At 40.7% G+C, this 24373-nt stretch overlaps 1 protein-coding gene across 1 annotated transcript in view; it reads right to left on the reverse strand.

Annotated features, from left to right (window-relative positions):
* Window positions 1-24373, reverse strand: part of DHRSX (dehydrogenase/reductase X-linked) — a gene marked incomplete at its 5' end in the record, with an annotated part of 164582 nt that overhangs the window by 48598 nt on the left and 91611 nt on the right. The window contains 2 exons of the mRNA XM_083855228.1: window positions 1561-1768; window positions 15020-15121. Coding sequence (XP_083711354.1) covers window positions 1561-1768; window positions 15020-15121 — 310 coding nt within the window. The remainder of the gene's footprint in view (window positions 1-1560; window positions 1769-15019; window positions 15122-24373) is intronic.

Below are 24373 nucleotides of genomic sequence, written 5' to 3' on the forward strand. Positions count from 1 at the left end.
TAAAGAGGCACGGTACAAGGCCTTGCTATAATCAAGGAAACTACTGTTGTCTGGAGACACAGAAGAGTCACATTTAATTCTGCATTCCACACTTTAGCCCAAAGAAATACTAATCCCCTCCGACCCCTTGCACGGTGCCATCCAGCACATGCCCATCAGAAACAATGAACACATACATCAAGTGAAGAGTAAGGGTAATTTCCTGTGGTTGTTTTACAAGCAAGAGATTAAACTGTGACTATCCTGCAGAGGTTTAAACAATGGCTTGTAATAAAACTGATGCCATAATATGTAATCAGAAGTTTGACATGCCTAATGCAGCATTCATATGTAAAATGTCTGCAGTGGAAACAGCCCAGCCCTCTAATTTTAGTCTTTGTTCTGAAATGAAACCTTAGGCCAGGTCCCTCTGATCACCTGCTGAAGTCCCTATCAAAGGATGGAGACAGATTTTCATGGCAATGACCCAGGAGTCAGACCAGCTCCATGCAGGCGGGCAGGCAGAAGCTCTCTGGAGAAGGCAGGCTCTGCTCGAGCCTGTTAGTGAACACGTAATTGCCACGGATGACTGACTGCATGGGGAAATTTTGATATTTATCTCAGTTATCCTGCCCATTCCTCTGCTAACTAAACCACTCCACGTTGTTTCCATATGATACCAGAGACATTTACCGCATCATTTAATGTTCCTAATGCTAGAAATATCCCACAGACATTCATCCACAGTTTTCCTAAATGAAAGCAGGAGGTCGGAAGTCACCCATGATGCACTTAAACCCATCTTACTGGATTAAAACCCCCGGGTGGGCACGATCCGGATCTCAGGAAGCGCTCGGGGGAGCACAGGGGGTGACACAGACAGGAGCAGTGAATGGCCAGGGCTGTGTCAGAGGGCACGGGCCGGGGGGGTGGCACAGGGACAGGCAGGGGCGGGGGTGGCTGTGGGAGCTGGAGCGGGGCTGTGCGGGAAGCCACAGGGGATGTCAGGTGCAGGGCAGGACAAGGCGGAGGGGGCTGCGGGCAGCTCTGGCGGGCAGCTCTGAGGGAGCGGCAGCTGCAAGGGGCCGGCACAGCAGCCGGGCAGGAAGGGCGAGCCCCCCCAGAGCCCGGCCAGCATCCCTGCTCGGGGGACAGGCAGCGAGCAGCCACAGGCTCTGTGCAGGCATCCTCTCGGGGACCAGGCCTGCTAGCACCCACCCAAGCCGTCTCCAAACATCCCGCTCATGGAGCAGTCCCTAACTAGGCAGAGGTGAGTCCAGGCGCTGCAGGCGCCACAAGCGTCACTGCACTGTAAGGATCAGGAAGCAAAGTGAGGTTTACAAAGTCCAGAATAAAAGACGCCGTTCAAAATTTACAAGTTATTTGTACCTTTGGCTCGAGGCTGCAAGCTTTTATCAAATATTAAATGTATTAAGCAAGTGCTCGAAAAGCACCATAAATTGTATTAAAAAAAAAAAAAAAAAGGCAACAGCACCCGACCTCATGCAGTAGTCAGTAACAATTCTCTTGCAGTTTAATCTGCGCACGACAGATCAGTGAATACCAAAAAGGGATCGGTACCTGCTTTGTAAGTCGTTTAGGTGCAATTTGCCTACATAATGGGTGGCTGATGAGACAGTGATGATCCTAGCATTGTGACTGTGCGTTCCTGATTGCTTCAGCGTATCCAGGAGGAGGTTAGTCAACAGGAAGTGTCCCAAGTAGTTCAAGCCGAAGTGCTCCTCAAAGCCATCCTCTGTCTTCCGTTCAGGGACCAGCATCACCCCAGCTGGAGGGAAAAGTAGAGGTAAAACCCGTTGATTTATTTCAGAGGAGCAGCAAGCTAGAAGGAGTATGAATCTCCTGCTGCAGACAGTAAACATATCATTTAGAGCAGTGAGTGACTGGTGATGGGATGCAAAGTAGAAAATGATTGATTTCTGACAAGAAAAACGTTTAAACCCCCACTTTGGTTTCTTTACCCAGATAATGTGCTGACTGACTCTCTCTCTCTCTCTTTGCAGGACTGTGAGTTCATTTGGGAAAAGTGTTTTCAAGAGGTGGGAGCTGGGCAATCCCAACAACATTCCCTCCATCAAAGCTCTGAGCAATGGAGACAAGACCAGGCTAAGCAGCAGACCTGCTCTCCCAGACAGCCTTCTCCTGGGTCCTGGCTGGAGTTTAAAGCTCTGGTGAGTCTACATCTGAAATCTGCAACTTCTGTCTCACTGGTGTGGGTGAGAACAGATGTAGTAAATTTACCCAATATATCTTAATTACCATGTTACAAGCAGCTGCATATTGAAATTAGGTCTTCAATGCTTATTTTGGCAATATTTTTGCATAAATTTCCACAAACCACAATTTTCAAACTCAGTGTCTAAAATAAGTATCCACATCCCCAACATGCAATGTTGATTTCAGCATCTTGCAGAGAATTCTGAGCTCATGCATAAATTATATCACATATTGAAGCTGTGTGAGGGACAGTTACCCTGCTCAATTATAGCAGAGACTTGAATGCTATAAATTATTCTTATTTTATTAAAATTTAATTACTGTACAAGTAGACATGACCTTTGTCATTTAAATGCAGATGGACATAACTCATGGAGAATCCTGTTACAGGATGCTTCTCTCTAACACCCATACATATGATACAGCAGAAAGGCCACCTCTACACACAAGACATGAGAGAGTGTTAGCTTAATCCTCATGCCACTTCATGTGCTCACTTAAAAGCCTTTAACATCGCATTTCCTGATGTCAGCCTGACCTGATGATTGCACATTAAATGACCATTTTAAATTGCACATGCTGTGCATCTACATCGCTGTTTTTGGGGTTCCTGACACCTGACAGTCCTGCTTTATTGCTGCCTCTTGGGCTGAAGATCCTCTAGGGATCTTTTTTAGTATGGCAAACACTCATAGGGATTCACCTGTGGCTTCCTACTGCTTAATGGAGCAACTGGAAAAGCAATGGGAGGGGAAGAAACTCAGGAAGACCACAGAGAAAACAAAAGGGTTGGATGGAACACAGTGTACCTGCAAATGGAGAACTTAAGACTGAACATGAGAGATGTTGACTGGTGGTACAGTGAAAGAAATACAATACAAATTACATGATGAGGCTCCACAAAAGCTGATTAGCATCTCCCTATGTCATTGACTGCTGTAAACTGTGTATAGTCACATCTGTAACAGTGGCTGGGACTGAGAACTGGCATGAAGGTTATGGAGAGATGTTAATGCGAGACAAGCCCAGCTGTGACTCCTTCTTATTTTCTGGGAAGAAAGAAAAGATGGGAATGGCTTGGAGATGGAACAAACCCCAAGCTCCCAGACAAAGTCTTAGCCTGCTACAGTGCAAGTTTTAGCACAGACAAAACTCAGCATGAGCTGTTGGAAGGCAGATGGAAACATTGCTGCATCTCTGAGCACCAGAGCTAGTACAAGGAATTAATTTGCATATCTCTGAGGCCATCCTGCCCTCCAAAGCTCTGGCACTTGGAAAAGGTGAAAGGAAGCAGTTTGCCAGAGTTCTGTTTGCAACAATACTGGTAAAATACAAGCCCAAGAAAGGCAGCCGATATAAAAGAGCCCTGGCACAGCAAGGCTGATCTGCATGCCAAATCTTGCTTCTGCATCTGCTGGGATTGCTGCAGGGCTCAATATAGGACCCCTCCATGCACAGACACATTTCTGTTGGTTAAGTCAGATGGGAGGATGGAGAAATTTGTCCTGAGAGAAGTGTATTAGACAGCTGCTACAGCCGTTCAGCTTTGCATCATGACCAGCAGGCAGACACAAGGAGGCTGCCATTGCTCACATTAGCCCCGAGGATGCCTCTGCCACAGCAGCTTCACCCTCAACCTCCAGAGAGGCACAGGATTTCCAGAACACATAGAGGCTTTGCCCTCAACCCCAATTAGTCTCCACCATCTGTGCTGTACATCCTGGAAGCAAAGAAACAGATCTGAGCTCACATCGGGAGACAAAATATTTTCATTTATGCAATGCACAACTGTAAAGATACACACTCCCATATATTCTTTTGCTCATTCTTCAAAAGCATCCCCTGAGTAGAAAATCTGGTCAAGTCCTTGAGCAGGCACAATCACCTCTGCCTGCATCTGATGCTATTACAATTCCCCTTTTGTCTTCAAGAGCTGCTCAAATAATGTTAAGCCAAAACACCTTTGAAAGACTTTTGTTTGTTTTTTTAAAGGGCCTCATCTTTCAGGTAGTTCATATCAAGGTCGTCAAAAAAATCTTGCCCAGTAGTCTGAGGGCAGTTTCTCTTATTGGAGGAAAAGCCATTTTTAATTCACTAAAACTGAGCATACAGAGAGATACCCAACAGGCAACCTGAACCTGTCTCCTTTCACAAAAGGGAAAACCTTGTAAGTGTAGCAGCAAGCTCTCTTTTTTAAATTATTAACTACTTAACATTTAGTAGATACTAAAAGTGGCATGCTATTGATTTTCTTTTGTCCAGAAACATCATCAACTTTACTTAAGGGTCTCAAAAGTTAAGTCAAAAATGAAAGCTGGTTCTATATTTAATTCTTTGAATTAATCCAATACTGCTTGAAACACTAACAAATGCCTTATCTTTTCATTGTAAACTAAGACTGATGGTGTTTATTCTTCTGGTATGGAATCCAAGCAACTCAGTAGCTTTCTGATTTTAATTATCAGTAGTCACCCTTACAATTTTTTCAGAGTGTATGTGAAATTTGAAGTGGCAGCACACAAACCATTAATGCCAAACAGCTCAGTTCTGATACAACCTTCTTATATGTTTTACCCTGTGATTTAGCTGGATTGTCTCCAGAAGATTAATTTTAAAATATCATTGATGACATCAAGGCATAAGAAAATGAATTAATAAGTAAACAGAACATGAGCTTCTACTTTGTAATTGATTAGCTGTTTCTGAAATATTCTGGCAAAAGACTGAGAGTATGGGAACAAAAAACTGACTAAACAAAACACGGATATGTCATTTTGCAAAGGTAGAAGTAAAATAGAATAAGGAAAACATTTTTCTGCAAAACTATGGTGAACAACTGTTCTTATGGGTATAGTAATACATTCCAGTGTGCTGCAGCTCTGCATTTATTGTAATATGTTCAAATTATACACATTTTTAATTAGCTTTAATGAATAACAAAAATTATATCTTTTTTTAATTCTATGACTAGGCAATAATCATATTTCTCACTCAAAGAATTAATATACTTCAAGAGAGCTGTCTTTGCAAGCAGGATTTTATAATGATTTTCTATAAAAGTTTGTAATGAAACTCTTGGTTTCTTATCCATCTTATGTAATTTAAAGAACAAAATGGATCTGACACTGCATGCAGTATAACAAAAAATTTTATGATAGTTGTAAATATTATAGGCCAGGCATACCCCATTTTATTGAATTATACAGGAGAATTTGCACTATGCCTGCTCGTACTGCAGATGATGACAAATATTGCTCTATCTCCCATACCTCCCACTGCAAAGATATCCTTCATCTCCTTTATAAAATGTGCTTTAAGAGCTGTAAAAATACAAATATTTCACTCATCTAGATTTATTTACAGTGAGCTACCTTGAGGTTTTTAAAGTCAGTTTTCTCAAACTCACTACAAAATAAAACTTAAAAATTTCTTTGTCACGTACAGAACAGAATGTCAGCATTCCCAGCCAGGCTCACAGAAGAGAGTTTGGAGGCAGATTCCCCTCACACGAGTTCTTTTATCTCCAAACAGCCAAAGACTGGGCAGATAAATCAATAGGTGAGCCACAAACACTTACACATAACACCTTCACAGCAGGAGGTGAACCTTTATAATCACATTCACCCAATTCTTGTTATTTACAAGGAAGAGATACATACTGTACCAAAAATGTTCCCAAGGGGAAAAATTAGAAGACAGTTATTTCCAGTGAAGCACAAAGCCCTTCCTCCCTATAGGCTTTGCACTGTCTTAGCTGATGCCTTTAGCAGCATTTCCAACCCCAAGAGTGCAGCCACATGGGGCAGCCCACCCCACTTCACAGAATGTCAAAATTGCTCTGTCCTGCACACCCAATGCAACAAAACACCTCTGAGTGTATCTATGTGTAAAATAGCACAGCCCACTTCTCACCTGAGCAGAAGAACCATACAGCAGCATGCCCTGGCTAGATTGCTTGTTCCACCTTGTTCAGTTGGCTATGCAACCCCAGAGTATGCCTGCCCTGTAGATCTCTCCTGGCTAGTGAGCAATGAGAACATGCAATGCCTTATTGTAAGAATTGCCCCCAGAAGTGCTTACTGGAGGCAATAACTGTGCCCACATGGCTGCTTCTTACAGGTACTGCTTCTTCCTGCCTCGTGTGGGCTGAAGAGCAGTGAATTTGCAGCACTGCTGTAAAAGCTGTGATGTAGGTGCTTATTAACCCACAACCCCAACCCAGAGTCCAGTGCTACAGGTATGCCACATGCCTATTGGTATCCCAGGAAGGTGTTCTGAGTCTCAACAGGACCACACACAAAAGCCAGATTAACAGCGCATGAGAACTGAAAAGGTAAAAAATCCTAACAGTTTAGAAGAAAAACACAGATGAAACTTGGTGTAGCTTTCCAATGATATTGTCTTATTCCCTGTCTCCCCAGAGGGAGCTTAGACTCTTGTATTTCCTAATGTCTTTTGGAGCTTTTTATATGTGTGTGTACACACGTTTCTAAAGCAAAATGGGAGGAAAATGAAGCAAAGCAAGAACTTTTACCCCATAGCATAACAATGGCACCTGGATGACACATAGATACCACACCAATGCATTTGACCCTTGGGGAGATGCAAAGCCATCTGTTAGTCTGTCTGGCATCAGTGCTGGAACAATGTCCTGTTCATGGACCTTTCCTGGAAGGTACTGGCCACTGTGAAATTAGGTTTGATAAAGGACAGGGAACAGAGCCTGGGGTTGTGAAGAAGAGCCATCTCCAGAGGATTAGGTCTCTCCTACGTCATCCCAAGACTTCTTCTCCATAGGAGTCTGCCTGAGCCTCTGCTCCAGTACTGAACAAGTTCCCCTAAGCTCTCATCTCCTGGTCTCTTCTTCCCATTGCCTTTTCTGATCACCTTTCCTTAAGCTTCCCCAACTCCCTGTGCCAGGCAAAATGCATGGCCATGATGCACCAATGACAGTGTTCTGCTTCCCAGCCTCCCCTCCTCCCTTACCCCATAATTCAGTGATCCCATGCTGATCTTATCAAGGAACAGCATGTGTTCAGGAAGGAGGGGAGAGGTTCAGCCCCAGACATGCATATCAGCTCCATCTACCTCTCTGCTTCCCTGCAAACGCTAAATTCCTCCTCCCTAATTCTCTTACCCAGCCACTGTAGCTTTTTTGTGTCTCAATCCCACATCACTCTGCACCCTGCAGGCAGCTGCCTGTCACACACCTGGCTCACCCTCCCCTCTCTGCTGAGGCTTGTTTCCCGCTGGAGCCATGATCCATGGCTCTGAAGCTCCTCCCAGCTTCTCCATCCCGGCTTCAGCTTCAACCAGCTGTGACTAAGTTACAAGTTTCTTTGTACAAGTTACATCGAAGTGGGTGATCAAGCACAAGAGACATTCCAATCCCTTCTCCACCAGAAGCAATAATTCTCATCTCTGTTAAATATCTTTGCAAGTCAGAGATCAGTCAGAATGCCCTCATGGAGAAAAGATTTAATCACATAGTACCCAACAGAGACTCCAGTCCTCAAGGTTAAGGATTTGATCCTTGTGAATTATATGGTGTCTAAGCATTTCCAACCTCTGACTGAGACATCTACAGTTCAGATATACCTAATGTCTCTCTTCATCCTCACTACCCACCCCAGCTCTACCTCAGTACTTGCCCTCTTGTTACTTTTCTGATATTTAACAAGAATATATGTTATGTTCATAGTTTAATTCTCTAGAAAAGTCTTTTAATCAGAAAATTCAAATGTTTTGCAACCAAGGTTTCTGTCATCCTGATAGTTCCCAACTAACTGTCCTGTTCCTCCTGATTTATTAAAAAACTATGGACATTGATCTAATACCAATATCCAACTATGACGGACAAAGACTCTCTAACAGTTTAAAGTTAGAAAGTGTATGTTTATTACGACGCCGGGCAGCGTGCGGGATAGCTCCCAGAAACACACGCGCAATTTACAGATCATCACAGGGCCTTTTATCTACAGAAGTATTGAATACACAAACTACAAATGCATATTCATAGCTCTGATACCTCCCATTCCCCGCTTCGTATGGTAATTAGCCCAAAAAGCCACCAAGCATGCGTAGTTTGTTCTTTGAAATGGGTCGGTGGTCTTTTTAATGGGATGGGGTCCCAAAATGATGAAGTAAGATTGTCTTCCTCAGCTCTGACTTTTTAACCTTTAGTGTTTGTGACAGCTAAATCCTGTTTTTCCCAGGACTGTTTGATTTATGATTGTATTGTATTCATGGGGTCTATTGATTATTCAGGATGCAGAAGCCCTAGTTTGACAGCTCCTCTGATTGATCGGTTCCTTCCAAGGATTATCAGTTCTTTCAGTCTGGCTTCTGTTAGCAAAAGGGAAGTCCTAGCTACATTATCTCAGCACTATCTATTTTGACTACAGTCTTTAATTCTTCTAAATCTATGCCTCACTCCCACCCATCAACTCTTCACAGTCTATTTTCATGAGACAGAAGCTTCTCACAGAGATTATGGACTCATGATCAAGGACTGAGGCCACCAGCCTGGACACTGGAGAGACTGGAGGAGGCTGAAGTGAGACCCAGTGCCCATCTCCACCAGGCTCAGAGGCAGCCAGGGAGAGGAGATGGGATGCTGGTGCCCAGTCTCAGTGCTGGTGCCTTTGCCTGCACACAGCACCTCCCACCACAGCTCAAGGCTGTGATTTGGGCAGAAAGACCTGCTCAGGCTTGACTTGGGACATGCTTGGTACAGGCAAAATATTCTGTGAGGAACACAAAAAAGCTAGCTTACAAAGGGCAGTGCTTAGCAGGCTTCTGACTTGACCCATCAGGGGGATATTCCTTATGTGGCAAAAAATGCAGCCACTGACACAAAGGCAAGATCTTGTCTGCATTCAATTCCACACTGTGTGATAAGAGCACAGCCTTTGTGAAAAACCTTGCCATCATTTTTGACATTAAAAAGTACCTCCTAAGATATTTGTCTTATCATTGCTGGAAACAGATAAACTGTTTTATCTAGCATTACAAAATAAAATAAAGGAAAATAAAATGTCAGCCTAAGACAAATACTTGTCATGGAAACTCTTAGCCCAAATACTAAAAGTTTGGCTAAGTAGTAAAGGAACTGAAAATTGAGTAATGTCTTACTGCTGGTGCTCTCAGACCCACCTATAATATTCACAAGGGAGAAGTGCACTATATCAGCTGTGCCAAAGAAGATAAAGCAATGTGTCTTTCTTAGTTTCTCAGTAGGTTAAAGAAAAGGAAAGGAAAAAATGCAGACAATCCATATTCAAGGACTGTGAGAAGGACAACCAAATCTTGGTAGGCTCAGAACATACCCGAACCAGCTGTAGTACCTCCCTAAAAACAGATTCACATTCTGAATCAATGTCACACCGGTACATGTGAACACAGCACAAGCTGGTTCATTGGAAAATGTGCCAGTTAAAAAAAGTGTTCCATAACCAAGAATCTGATTTTATACTAAAAGAAACCAGAGCATTTCTAATTATATCTGGTTCAAAAAAACTCTGTTTTCTAAAAAAATATTCTCAATGACTGTTTGGTTATTTGAGTTGGCACAATGGTAAATTAGCCCACTCACAATCAGAAAATAGGAGAGTCAGTCACAGCTTTCTAATTCAATAGGATATCCTCTCAAAAGTAAAATATTTAAGTTTGCAATTTGTATATAAAATATTTTAACCTAAAAACTATGAAAAGATTAAGTAAAAAACCCCCATGGTCACTCCTGCCTTTCAGAAAAGCCAATGGCAAATGTTCGACACACTTAAGTAGAACTGGTTTGGTTTCCTAATCCATCAATAGCTGAATTTTGTATCTGTCTTCCACTGATAAAATGTTCACATCCATGACATAAAAGCAAATGGGTTGAAAACCTGCAGCATGTGGAGCCTGAGATATTTCCCCTTTCACAAAGTGTTTGATATCACAGACAGAGAAAAAAAGCTTTGGAAATAATCAGAAGACAAAGATAATATCAAACAAAAGTCAGGATTTTCATGAATGAAATCCTTACTCTTTGAAAGCCAGAAGAGTCTAAGGTTGCCCCTCTAACTTAATAGTTCTTCCAATAAAAAAATAAACCTTTTATAGGAAAAATCTCACATCTTCTTATTAGATACATGTAATTCTGGCAGACAAAAGTGCAATTCAAGTATAATAAAATCTCTAGCTGATGACTGCTGCTAAAAGTCCATACGCCAGATAAATGTGGGCATTGCACAACCCTCATTTGCTTTGAAAGAGCCAGGCTGGATACTGTCAGCAGTGTCATGGTGCTCTGACACATGTGCCCAGACAAGTTACTCACAATACCCAAGGCACCTAGTACCTGTGAAGAGGAGTGTGCGAGCAGCCAGCCTCCCCACAGTCAGCTCTCTCAAAAGATGATCCCTTCCGAAAAATCTGAGATGGTACCTGTCATGTACTGAAGTTCATTTAAAAAATATGGCTCTGAGAGTTTCCTCTAATTTTAGAACATGTTAATACTGCATGTTAAGGTCCTTATGAATTTCCAGGTTTTCTCACCATATATGGAAGATCCATTGTAAGCCAATCTCTCCCCCACCTCAAATTAACTTTTCCAGGTTAAACAATCTTCCAAAGGCTCAGCTCTTCCATGATATCAAGTACTTATCATCCATTACATACAGGTAAAAGGCTATTTGCTCTTCTGTTTATCCCCTTCTCTCTTTGTCCCTATCCCTCTACACTTTTTCCATCACATCTTTGCTTGGGTATTGCTCTAATTTGTCTTAGAGGAAGGATAAAGATGAAACGTGATGTTGTAAGCAAGACACTGGAAGAACTTTAATGAGATGTCATATCCTGAGTTCACCACAGCTTTCCTGTGTGGCTGGAGGAGAAGCATTAATTTCAAAGAAATCCAAGTTTCACTGGAGTAACAGCAATCCTCACTAACTTTCCCTCAAGGCCTTCTGCAGTGAATTTCCACATCTCTGAGGTTTCTTTCCTTTTCATCAGAACAGTCAGCATAGCCTGCGGATGCTACAGGCAAGGGAGCTGGCTCTTACCTAATCGAGTGGGACAGGATCTTTTCATAGATCCCACTGTGATAATTCCAAACAATTTAACTATTAGTAAATTCAACTTATAAATGCAACCTGTGAGTAGGTAAGTATGTATAGAATTGTTTGCATTTGATACACACCCTTATTCCTAGCCCTCAAATTTCACTCTTCTGAAAATCTGATCCTGAAAATACTCAAAAGCAAGAATAATTTAATATATGATCAACCAACAGCATCCATTGGACTACTCAAAGGACTCCTGGCAAAGGATTATGGCTGACCTGCATGTGGCTGGATTGTGTGTAGGTAACACAAGGAAATATATATATTTCACATACTCAGCTACCAATACAGCTTTTAATGTGCTCTAGGAACTGAAAAGGTAAGCTTATAGAGACTTACTCATTCTACCAAGATAGACAGATAATTTCTCAGATGATCCACAAAGTACCAAATATGACTATCTGAATTAGTTAGAAGTTCAGGAATATTGATTTTAAATTGGCTTAAATAGGCTTCGATCTGAAATATCTTAATGGTAATCTGTCTGCAATAGGTTAATAATAGCCTGACATCTCTAAGCTGCCATTTCATCGTTAATGAGTTAAACAGTGCATGTTTGGCATCCAGAGGTTTCTTGGTGTCACTCAATATTTGTGATTTTTGTGTTGGCTCTGTTGGTTTTAAGATCATTAAGTACTGTAAACAACATACAAGCAAAAACATTAACTACAATGTGCTGAGAAACTGTTCTAGCACGCAGAGAAAACAACTGCCTTCAAGGTTAGAAAAATATATCACTGGCATGAAGCCATGACTACTGGTCATGGAATTTTACAAAGTGTTTTAGTATCTGTCCCTTTTTCAACCACAAGAAGACAGCAGACTTTCTAATGCATTTTAACAGCAATGCTGCTTTTAGGAATGTATTAAATAATTAACACTAGTGTACATGCTGTAATTTGCTAAATGCTTTTCAGCTGTACAAAGACAGTTCTTTCTAAAACGAAACTAAAAATTAGCACCCAATTGCTAATTAGCAGACTAGAAGACACATTCTTCTGACCTTCTGTCAGATTAGGCTTTTTGCACTGCTTGTGCGGCATCCCTCTTTCTGTGGTTCACAGTTCAACCATTTAGCTTACTTCTTGTTTTGTACAGAAAATGAATTTGTTTTCTATGTCATAGCATTTTTCCCTTTTTAGCACTAGCACATTACATTAAAAAAAAAGTTTATATAATACTCTATTTGCATTTTTAATATGTTTTGTTTATTTTAAAAACCAAGAGCTGAGCATGCACATTACTGATGCAGAAAGCATAGTAATGGAAAAACAGGCCCTTATTTGTCAGCTGAAATAATGCGTGCATTCAACCAAATTTTTCCTTTTAAATTAGAAAGTTAAATGTACATGCTAAAATAAGCTATAACAAAAAGAAGAGGTGACTAATGCACTAATCTTCATTTAGTTGAATACCTAAACCTTCACATGATTATTGTGGGACCTGGATGTTTAGCTCTAGGAGAATACTTTGAAACTTAAGCTTTTAGTATTAATTTAACTTCCAACTAAATCCTTGAGTTAGGTAAGGGATAGAGAGGAAGTGATGAAGAGGCATTTTTAAAAAAAAATCACCAGTGACCTTAAAAACTGCTGAATTTCATAACAATCTTAGGTCAGACATGTAGTATTGATTATTTATTTGGTGCAGTAATTGATATGAAATCCCTTGTCTTTAATAATATTTCAATGTTAATTTCATAGCTGGCATCCTTGTAAAATGCTGGCACTTTTTTCAAATAATCTTCAAATGTTCAACTTTTTGACAGATTCTCACAAGTCCTCAATGAATATTACCTTCAGATACATACAGGATACATATCCATGGAGAAAATATGTGGAAAGTTTGCTAACATATTCACACAATTATATAAATCAATTTAAAATATTTAGATTTAAGCAATTAAATAATACTAGTATGTAGTGCAAAAATTTCAGTGTAACGGTGCTTGCATTTTGACACTAAAGTAACAGAAGTACAGCCCTGAGAATAAAATGCTTGGTCCTATGAAGACAGAAATAAAAAAAAATTACTAGCTTGATGACAGTAAGTACTAGCTTGCTCTCTTAAAACCAACAGAGCCAACACAAAAATCCACATATTAGGAACATTAGGAGAACCATTTTCATACAGCTTTGTTTCTTGGATAGGAAGACACATTTAATTTTCATCCAACCCAATTCAGCAGCAGCTAGGGGAGAAAAAAATCCTGTATTCCAGAGGGCTTCCCAGTTGCTTCAGCCTCATCATTTTTCCCCCAACTGCCCTCTAAACCCTTGCTGACAATGGTGCCTTTGCTCATGGTCAAAACTAGTGCAGGGTAGGGGATGTCTCATGGGTGCATAGAATTAAAAACTCCTTTTCCCACAAAATGCTGTTTTTTCAAATAGTGTTGTTCCCATCTATGTAACAGTTTCTACTCTGCATGTTTAAAAGTAAATCTGGAAATACTTTGTAACTAGGCTTAAATATCCACAAATTAAGTATAACTATAACTAGGCTTAAATATCCACCTCTAATTATTGCATGATTAAAATAAGAATGGTAGGCTTTTTTGACTAATCAAAGAAAAATAAACACTTAACATTCCACAAATGTTTTATATCAATCAGCAAATAAAAAACACTTGAATTTTTATTACAGTATTTACTTGTGTTACTGAGAGCTCTTTAAGGCATCAATGAATATAACAAACATTTATTTGCAGCATGTTTGCTCTCACTAGGATTGAAGTGTGCACAGGAAAACAGAAAATGTTCTCTGGGATGTCTTAATAAAAACATATGTAAATAGTTGGGAAAACAAGAGCAGCAGCATGTAACAGCAGAAAACTTCTAAAAGAAGCCTAAATTGTTGCTCGTGGGTTTTTCCCCTAGTTAAATAGACAAGTGAAAATTCCCCTTTATGACAGTGCATGCAGAGCATGCATGGTTTCTGGAAGAAAATTATCATACAGGCTGGCTTCCAAAAATACTGTGGCTATAATAAAAAATTAGATAGCAAGTATGTAAATAACAAAAGCTAAAATCCCTAAGAATAATGGGATTCATTCAATTGTATGAATGCAAGATAAATATTGTCCTTTTAATTTGTGCTCTGACCACTGAGGATGCAGTTTTATGAACAGCTTTCCAGTAGCACCTGGATCTATGCTGTGACTTCTCTGAGGTTTCTGGATAATTTGCCAGATTATATTTCAGGTGGATTAAGCCCACAGCCCAGCTCAGCAGCCACCCACAGTAAACAAGTGTTTATACAGGGAAAAACATAAGGGGAGAGAAAGCAAATAAAAGTGAAAAGAGAGATTTTCTACTGGCATAAAGTACAGCTTCTCTTTCTTTTCTTATTTTTCTTAGAGATGCTCAGATTCTTGTATAATTGCCTTTTTTTTTTTTTTTTTTTTTTTTTTTTTTTTTTTTTTTTTTTTTTTGTGCTGGAGAGCTAAAAAAGCACAGGAAAGGAAGCAGACTTGTAATAACAACATGAGCAAGTGTGGCATTGAAGTGTTCAGACTTCTCACCTGATGATCCCTCAAAAAAATGCAATTTAATTCTAGAAAGACACACCAGTTAATGCAGCCTTATGGTAACCTGCTGTATGGTTCAGATAATCTATTTGAAATGTGAAGTGATAGATGAGACCTCCATTTGTCACTTCTTCCCCTGCAGATATGAGAAGAAAAAAAAAGAACTCACCATTATTCACCAGAACATGGAGTGGATAATTCTTTGCTTTAAACTGCCGCACAAATTGCCGTATAGACTTCATGGAAGCCAAATCACAGTATAAAAACTCCACTGGGAGACAAGAGGAGATAAAAAGGAAGAGAGTTAAGTCAGTTACAATGACATAGACATCAACAAGTACACCTGTCATAACGTCAGGAGTAAAATAAAAGTTTTAAAAAGAAAACGGACTTTTCAAAATCATGCATGAAGCTGGTCTCAGGTTCTTTCTTTCTCCTTCCTCCTTTCATTTCTATTTTCAAACTGTTGCTTCTTCACAGAATGAATACAAGGCAAGTGGCTGTCAGGAGTGAAGGAAGGCATCAGATGAAGCAAATATGCATCAGCCCTATTGTTCTTACTACTGCTACCATTTAGGAAGAGGAGCTACAGTGCTGCAGCACTGAGCTGATCAGGACATGGCAGCTGGAAATCAAATGGGGAGAGGAGAAGGCACATCAGACACTTCAAGGTTTCCCTGTGTTTCTGATCCAAATACACTGCCCTTTGTTTTTTCCCAGATTATCTGCTCAGTACCTGTGGTTGGAACAGTTTGTAAAACACAGTTTTACTACCAGTAAGAGATGAGCAGCAGCACACCCTGAACACAGCAACTCCACTGATCACTAAAAGCAAAGAGAGCATCATAAGTAATGCTGTGGCTCCTGTGGGCATCCAGGGACATTTGGTGTCCAGGTCACCTGGGAACAACAACCAGCCATGAAAATGCCATTTAAATGTGGGTAAGAGTCCTGCTGACCCTTGGCTTTGGCAATGGCAGCGTGAATTGAGAGGAGCATACCTCACATGAATATTGTGGGTGGCATCCTGCCTACACTGCTAATGTCAGTCAAAGGGCAAAGGTGGCAGGGACGGGGGGCTGGCAACTGCACCAACAAGGTTGCTCAAGAGCAAGGGTGTCAGTGTGTCAAAATATATTTGATATCAGTATGTCTTCATTTCCAAGAAAACACACAACAAGCGTCCTTTTTGTCTGAAGCACTACTCAGCCACTGACCTGTATTAGGATGCTGCAAAATTAATTAGTCAAAATAAAAAATATTATTTAAATGCCCCAGAAGCTTTAAACCCATCAGGTCTTAAAATTCTCCTGCTGCAGTTGTTCATCTTTCAACCCCAGGCTCTCACAGCACTGCCTCATTGATCGCCTTGCCTTGCATGAAGCTATGACCAGAGTTATGAAGTGAAAAGAAGCAGTGCACCCTACCAACAGCAGCAGCTGTCCCCACACAACAAACAATCCAAATTCTTTACAACCTCTGCAAAAGGGAAAAAGAAAGAAAATTATGACCTTGTCCAACTGTTTTAGCCTTTAAAAAAGTATACATTGCATGCCAGGCTTTTGGTTTGTTTCAGCATTAGGTATGTTTTAAGGAAGAAAATATGATGCTCTACCACAGATATTAGTCTCTCTTCTGGTTTCCTACTTGTCACTGTGGGAATCCAAGTCAGCCAACTGTTGTCAACTCCACCCTGCTAAGACACTAGGGCTCTGAGGTGGATTTGCTTGAACCTCCTCCATAAAGTGAATTTTCCAAGAAAGTGTTAAAGGTGTTTCAAATTGAGAAAGTCAAACAATACTGACTTCGTGACTAGGTCCATCAGAGAGAAAGGCAAAGGCTGAAAAAAGCATCTCCCCTTGTTCACTGTGTGAGCCCTTACTGTCCTGTTTTGTTTCAATGAGCTCCCAGATTTCCCAGCCTGTGGCAACTTCTGCACAGATGCTCAGTCTCCAGGATGATTTTGGCCACCTCATCAAAGGACTGGGGTTTCAGAAGCTCACTGTGTTTTCCCCCTTCCCTGCTGCCCTCTCTCCTCCTGGCCCCAGGGCTGCTGCCCTGTGCTCCAAAGGAAGGAACAGCCACCCCCTTCCTTGCACATGGGTTCCCCCATCTCTTCTTATGAAAGAATCAGCCTTTGAAAGAAGGGGAAATTAAAGAGATACAGTTCTTCAAAAATGCCTTTCTGATAGGAGGATTAAACTATTGGATAAATAGGCTCCAGTACAGGCTGTAATAAGACCTTTCCTCTTACTCTCTTCCCTGGGCCATCAGGGATGTTCATCCTGTCCTTACCAAGGCTCTGAGCTATAATGCCTCTTTATAGCATGTCAATACAGTAAGAGATTAGGAAGGCCTGCAGGCACAACAACAAGATAAATAAAAAAAGATATTCACAACTGTTATTTAATTCCTTTCCAGGAGAACAGTTTCTTTGGTTCCCTTAGTATAAGGCTTTAATAATCCTTATATATTTGAAACCTAGACAGTATTAGTCCTCTGAAATTGTCTTAGTGAATGTATACAAATGATTCAGTGGCCTTTTCCATTAAAAACAAACAAACAATCAAACAAAGAATGCTTATATTCCAGTTATAAGACAGTGTAAATACATTTTTTCAAAGTAGCTCTAAAGTAATACCATTTCCATAACACTGTCCCATGAATCAAAGAGGACAATTTCTGGATCTCTCTGCAGACCTTTAGGTGCTCAGCAATTTTCTTTAATTTCACTGAAGCCCTGCACCTGAAGATGGCAAGGAAATGTAGAAGTTATTAACCTCTATCAATGATGAGAGTTGCTCAGGCCATTCCTCCTGTGGCCTAGCTGCTGTATAAAACCACAAGAATGGCACTGTAGTTGCTCAGATATCTAAAACCTGGTCATAATAAATTATTAATAATTAGTGCAACAATGAGTGAAGACCTAGACGAAGCTTTATGCTGACTCTGCTGTTGTTCTGCTTCATTAGGCAGCTCATCAAGGAGAGAGATTAGAGAAAGCATGATCTACTTCTTAGGAGGCAGTAACACTGCCAATGAAGGAGTCACTTTCAATACAGAAATATTTATCTTGGTACAGGAGGCATTAGGCCTTCATTAGCTGTGGTATTTTGTGGCACAGTGCAGGCTCCAACCATCTCTTCATCATCAGTATGAACTCTGACAACATTATTGACTCTATTGCCACTACATATGCAAGAGAAGCAGACCTCTGAGGACATCCACTAAGCTAACTCTTAATCTCTTCCCTTATCTGACCTTGCATTGCCAACAAGAATAGTGGTTAGATAATGTGTGCCAACAAAATGCTTTTTAGCCTGACCAACACAGTCTCATCCTTCCTGATAATTAACTTTTTGCTGCAGCTGTCTGATGTCTCCTCCCTTAATTTTTCAGTTCTGCACAACAAATGCTGTCCTTCATAATGACTGTACAGTGCCCAGACTAATGGCACACTAGGCCAGGGCTGTCATTACTAAACTTATTTACTTGCTTACTCGGGAAGCATGTCCTCATATTCAGTATTTGTAAAGTACTTTGCCATCAAAAGACCAGAACGTACTTCGGAAAGGAAAACAAACAGACAAATCAACCCCAAAACCTTTCTTTCTGCTCACAGGGCAGGAACACTAATGGCCAGAGTCCCTGTTGGTGGTTATCCGTGCGTGGCGGCTCTTTGCCAGGGAGGCGGATCCGCTGGCACAGCACCGCACCGGCCCAGGCACCGCTCCCCTCCAGAGACTGCCAACGTGTGCCTCCAAGTCGTGTGCTGGCTCAGAGACAGGGCTTTGGGCAGAAACTGAGTTTCTTCTTCATCCCACTGTGATTTTTTTTTATCAGTGTACTGAAGAATTACAAATTTAGAAGCTAAGAACAATGGTAAGTTTTTAAGAATGTTTTGAAGCATGCACAAATATACCAAACACAACAGTTTTTTAGATGCCCTAGTTAATAAAGAACAGTGTTTGATAATCAGAGCAAATGATCAAACTGGATTGTGAACTAGGAATGTAACTTGAATTACTTCGTGGAAACAAGAATGTCAATGTTTTTTCATATAGGATAGGTATGAGCAAAAAGAAGGTGTGCATTAACAGCAAGAAAACTGAAACATGCCAGAATTCTTGTCTTTTACCACAATAGTGGCCTTTCTGCTTTAGAGTTTAATAATCTAATAAGTTTTCAAAACTACCTAGTCATTTTCATTTTCTGTATGCTATTAGGTACAAGAATGGAGAGTAGAAGCTACATACAGAATAAGCTACATACAGAATATCTGCAGCTAATGCCTCTGAAATATTCAAATTTCCAACTCTACCCCATTTTATCTCTCCTTTTCTTGTACTACTTGCTTTCAGATACTTCTGTAGTGACAGACATGCCCATATTTCTTTCTTCTACTGGATGTGTCCCATGTTCTTATCTAAATATTTTTTCCAGTGAAAGCAAGTACATCCATAATTGTCAGACACTGGCTAAAATTTTCCCTCTTAAAAATATTTTTCTACTCTTTTATTGTAATTTGATGGCTCAGTTGTCAGGGAGTTATTAGCTTATGAAATACAGAAGGAGCAAAATCTCCCAAGAGACAGCCAGAGTTACTTATGCTATTAACCACATATGAATAGATATGTATATGAAGGTGCTACAATTGCTCCTTTCCCTAATTGCTTTCTTTCAAACATGTATCTGCCTGGTGCAGCAACTTTCCAGCCACAGCGAAGTCAGCACCGTGTTTTCTGGCTGCAGCTCATGAGGCCCCATACAGACCCCACAAAGCCATGCTGGATGCCACATGTGACACTGCTGAGCACATGTGCAGTGCCTGCTCCTGCATTTTACACCCTCCACTTGCTTGGTCATGGTAACTAAAATGAGAGAGCCTGAATGACTGGCATCTGGTAGCTCCTGGAGAGCTTTTTGACACCCTGAGCCCCACAAAATCCAGGAGGAGGCCCAGCGTTAGGAGAGCCTGACACAACCCCTGAGTGTTCACACTCCCATGAGCTTCCCCTTCAGGGTTAGCTTCCCCATTTCTGTCTGTTTGCTTCTTCGCACCATTACCACACCTTTCTTCACATCCAGAGCTCCCCTCCTCTGCTTTCCACACCAGTACAGTTGACTGTGACTGCACATTTTCTTTGTGTCTGTATCACAGGGCATAAAAAGCATGAAATGGGAAATTCTGTCTGGTATGGAAGGAAAATTCAGAAGCAGAAAAGAATGGACAGATATTTCAGTGAATGATAAGGGACTGTAACTTCTAAGATATCTACTGATCATTTGAACATAGGAAAATGCAATGTTTTGATTTCCTCAAAGAATACACCACTTAGGCTTGGTTTAGATCCAGTTAAAATGAGATAAGGCCACTTACCAACTACCACTTTTATGCATTCAGCTCTAACTCACCATGTTGAAATTTTTATGGACAGCTATAGCTCTGCTTCAGCAGAAATCATAAGTCAAAGTCCACTCGCTTTTAGTACTTATGCCATAGCAGTTTTCTATTATGTTTTCAATGCCCTTGTGTTGCAGAGGCATTGAAAAACACAAGCAGGGGATACATTCTAAGGAAAGCTGCAAGTCTGCCCAGAACTGCAGGGAGCTGAGGGCTACAGAAAGGATTGCTTTGCCAGATCCTACTTGCCACCCTTCTATCCAGTGTCTGAAGATAGCAGAAGGAAGAGTTATTTCTTCAGCAAGGAACAAGGAATGCTTCCTAGACAAGATAATAAAAAATGGTGTTCAGTAGTCAGGTATTCATGTTCAAAAAGGCATCTCACAGGTATATTGCATTCTGGTTTCCGTATCTCCACAGTGGGGCTATACTTTGGCATCTGCACAGCAGCAAGAAGAAATGCTGTCCTGCTCATAAACAGCTGAGCATGATTCTGAGAATCTGGACAGTGCCATGGAGATGTTTCTCAGAAAGGACCCTGGATAAGTCAAAAACCTACCATCTGCTAGATGCTGCACTACAGAGCTAGGGAAGCTCTGTCAGCAAGGTGGCAGGTGAAAATGAAGTGGAGCAAACCTCAGGAAAGAAAGAGCATGAGCTATGAGAAGAAGAAGACATAAAGCAGTACTGACTGGAGTCTACTTGCCTTTTTTCATCATGCTGTCCTTGCTGTGAGTGGAAAATGCAAAAGCAGTCCTACACTGCTAACACAAACTTGTGGTTTATCATTCTGGGTATGTGCAGCAGCACACAAAGTCCCCATCTACAAAACATACCTCCTGTTAATAGAATTTTCCTACATTGTCTGGGGCTCACACAAGGGCCGTGATGCAAGTTCTGCTCAGACATGCATGGTGACAGAACACTGCATGCTATTCAGGACCATAAAATGCTTACTTTAAAAGGACCTCTCAGTAAACAAAACCAAACAAAACCTTTCAGGTAAATAAGACATGTACCAACCAACTGCCTGCTGAGCACAAGGAGAGGCAGCCAACATAAATGCAGCAAGCACAGTGTCTCCTGATTATGCCATGCTCCTGCCTTCACGCAGTAGATGTCTTCATGCACCTCTCTGGCCTCTACACCACAAACCCTATATAATCTCCTCCATTCTGCATTAGCAGGCAAGATTCACAGGGGAAAACATTAAATTGATTAACACAGAAAATCCTAGTATGTGCAATCCTACCCATGACACTGGTCAACACTTAATTCCAGCTGTGGTTATGGTGACAATTTGCAGAATTTTGGCTCCTACTCCTTTCAATTAATATACACATGTGACCTTGGACCAATGCTTACTAGGCATTTTATAAGTTCTCCCCAGTATTATTCTCTATCTTTTATTAGCCTGAATAATTTTGTGGCTCTTTATCAGACCACTGACCTTGCACAGACTATTAACAGAAATAATAAAGCATGGGTAACTCTGGAGCAGATTTACTGTTCAAGCTGATGTTTGTGAGCTACCACTGAAGAAGAAGACAAATGGAAGACATCCATGTGGCCAAGTCTGTGAGTGTAGTGGCACAGATCAAAATAGTGAGCATATTTAAAGATGTACCATTTGAGTATTTTTTATATTAAAAGATACACTCTCAATTTAAGGCAGCCTAGTATGTCTACAGTCTTTCAGCAGGCAAGCAAGAGCACTTAAATTCAGCTGCTTCTTCTTTGAGTCATCCATTCTAGCACCTCTAACTTTAAAGGCAGTATAAAGAGATGAACTTCCTGTGCCTAATGTCAGCCTTTGTAAACAGCCTCCGTGTGTCATCCTCTGGCCAGTTCAGGAAAACAAAAGGTCTGTATCACTGTTACAACATAAAGGGAAATCACATTAGACAAATATTAGGAATTCATGCTTTTTTGTTTGTTTGTTTTTTCATGAAAGTTTGAACTTTTTCTGCCCAAAGAGCTACTATAAAATAAAGGCACTTTGTGGTGCCATTTTTTTAACCATAGAGTTTACTAAGAGAATTGGGGGAAAACATCTTCAGCTGGGAGCTGTTTCCTTTCTCAGAGATGGAAGAGTAAAATAAAAAAAGGAACTAGCTTTCAGGAACCAAACAGTCTCTCTTAGCTACTTCCAGCTCCAACAAGAAAAGTGTGTGGCCTAGTAAAGTGATCCTTTACATCTTTTACTTGTTACATTCAAGAAGCACCCCAGTAGCTCTTGTGTACTGCTTAATCAAAATGGAAAAAAATTAAGGAAAATAATAATGTTCCAGTTCCATCACTACCAGCAACTCCCATTACTGCTAAAATGTCAGCTCATCACAGGAGAGACCCCTGAACAGCTTCACAAAACACATTGCCAGAGCACTGGGACCTAACAGCAGTTCAAAAGGGAGGGAAGATCATCTAAAGCAACACAAATGCCCAAGTGTGACTCTGCTGGTTGCAACACCAGGTGGGATGTAATTCAGATGTGCTAACATTTTAGCACAGTTCATACAGGAATGGCATGCTCTGGGTTTTCCAAATATGCAAACAGCACTTTTTGTGTCATCTGACATTTTCTGTTCAGTGGGGCCAGAGCTTGAAAAGAAATAAGCTGCCATCAGCTTGTCAGAAAAGTAACCTTGGGAGGTGATGGCAGCAGTGGGATCTACAACCAGCTCTCAGGCTGAGAAAGGTTATTTCAGCTTCCCATGGGTAAAATTTCCTCCAGATTATTCATTGGGGAGGCTTAGCTTTTTTAGAATAGCACATATACAATAATAGAAACATATAAAATTTCCTCCTGTGCTTCCTCCTCATGGGTTCAGGTGCTCATCACCCACGTTTCTGACTGTAGAGAGACGAATGATGTCCTCCCCTGTTGCTATGGGAAGACTTTGTTTTCACCTCTCTGAAGAACTGTTTTGGGGACTCCTTCTGTCACCATTTTGAGTACCTATGGGTGTGCCTTCACATAAGAAAGGAAATACGACTTTGTCTCCTCATAGGACCATTTAGAGCCCTGTGAAGAAATGGTGGCAAAATGCCATGGCCACATTAATTTCAGTCTGAGCTTGATATTCAGAAGAAAAAAAAGTCTCACAGTGAAAATGCTTCACATATCTGTTTCTGAGGATTGAGGAAGGCAGCCTTCCTCCTATTAACAGCTAAAAATGCTTTCTTCCCTCCAGAATGATCAAAACCAAAAAGACATGGCCAGGTAAAATCCCTCTGATTCATGGGGACAGAAGAGTTCACAATGAGCTTCTGAAGATTCATGATTTATGGACAGAAGATAGTTTAGAAAACCTTCTTTACTATTATTACCCTAATTTCAGGGGGGTTGGACTGGATGACCTTTAAGACCCCCTTTCAACCCAAACTATTCTATGATTCTGTATACTTTTAGGCATCTTTTTCTCTTGCTCCCTGGTGAACAGATTTTTATATTAAATTTCATTGCTGTATTTTGTGAATTGTAGATATGTTGTGGGTTTTTTTCCTCTCAGGTGACATTTACTCCTTGGAATGGCTTAACTCTATACTGTGACTTATATCTCATTTAAAACCTAAAAATATATGAAATATATGCAATACACACAACACGTGTCCTCTACTGACACTCTCTGTCGGGACTGAAACTCAAGTGAAGAGCTTTTTGGGTGTAATACAGAGTCAAGCTGTTAATGAAGATAAAAGTCAGCAAGTCTTATACAAGTTGACAAAAGAAGAATGTACTTCAGAACAAGCTCTGTTTCCAGTGTCTCAGCTCTGGATTTGCACATTCCCACTGCATCTTGGGTTGTATAACTTCAAAGTTAAAATATCAAATCACTCATATGATTTGATGATCGAGGACACATACAAGCATGTGAAAGAGAGATGGCAAAAAAAAAGGGCCAGAGACCTTTTGCTGGTAGTCTTCTCCTTCAGAATATTTTATTAGATGAGTATTCCAACTAAAACAAACACCAGCACTCATCTTGAGCTGTTTCTGTCTCAACTTGCAGAATTTTTTTTCTATATGAACAGCTTACTTTTCCCAAGAAATGTAAATTTATTTATTTATTTATTTATTTATTCAAAATGTTTTCTCCAAGCTAGCCAAACCCTACC

This window comes from Zosterops lateralis (genome assembly GCF_965231275.1).
Source record: "Zosterops lateralis genome assembly, chromosome: 2".
NCBI lineage: Eukaryota > Metazoa > Chordata > Aves > Passeriformes > Zosteropidae > Zosterops > Zosterops lateralis.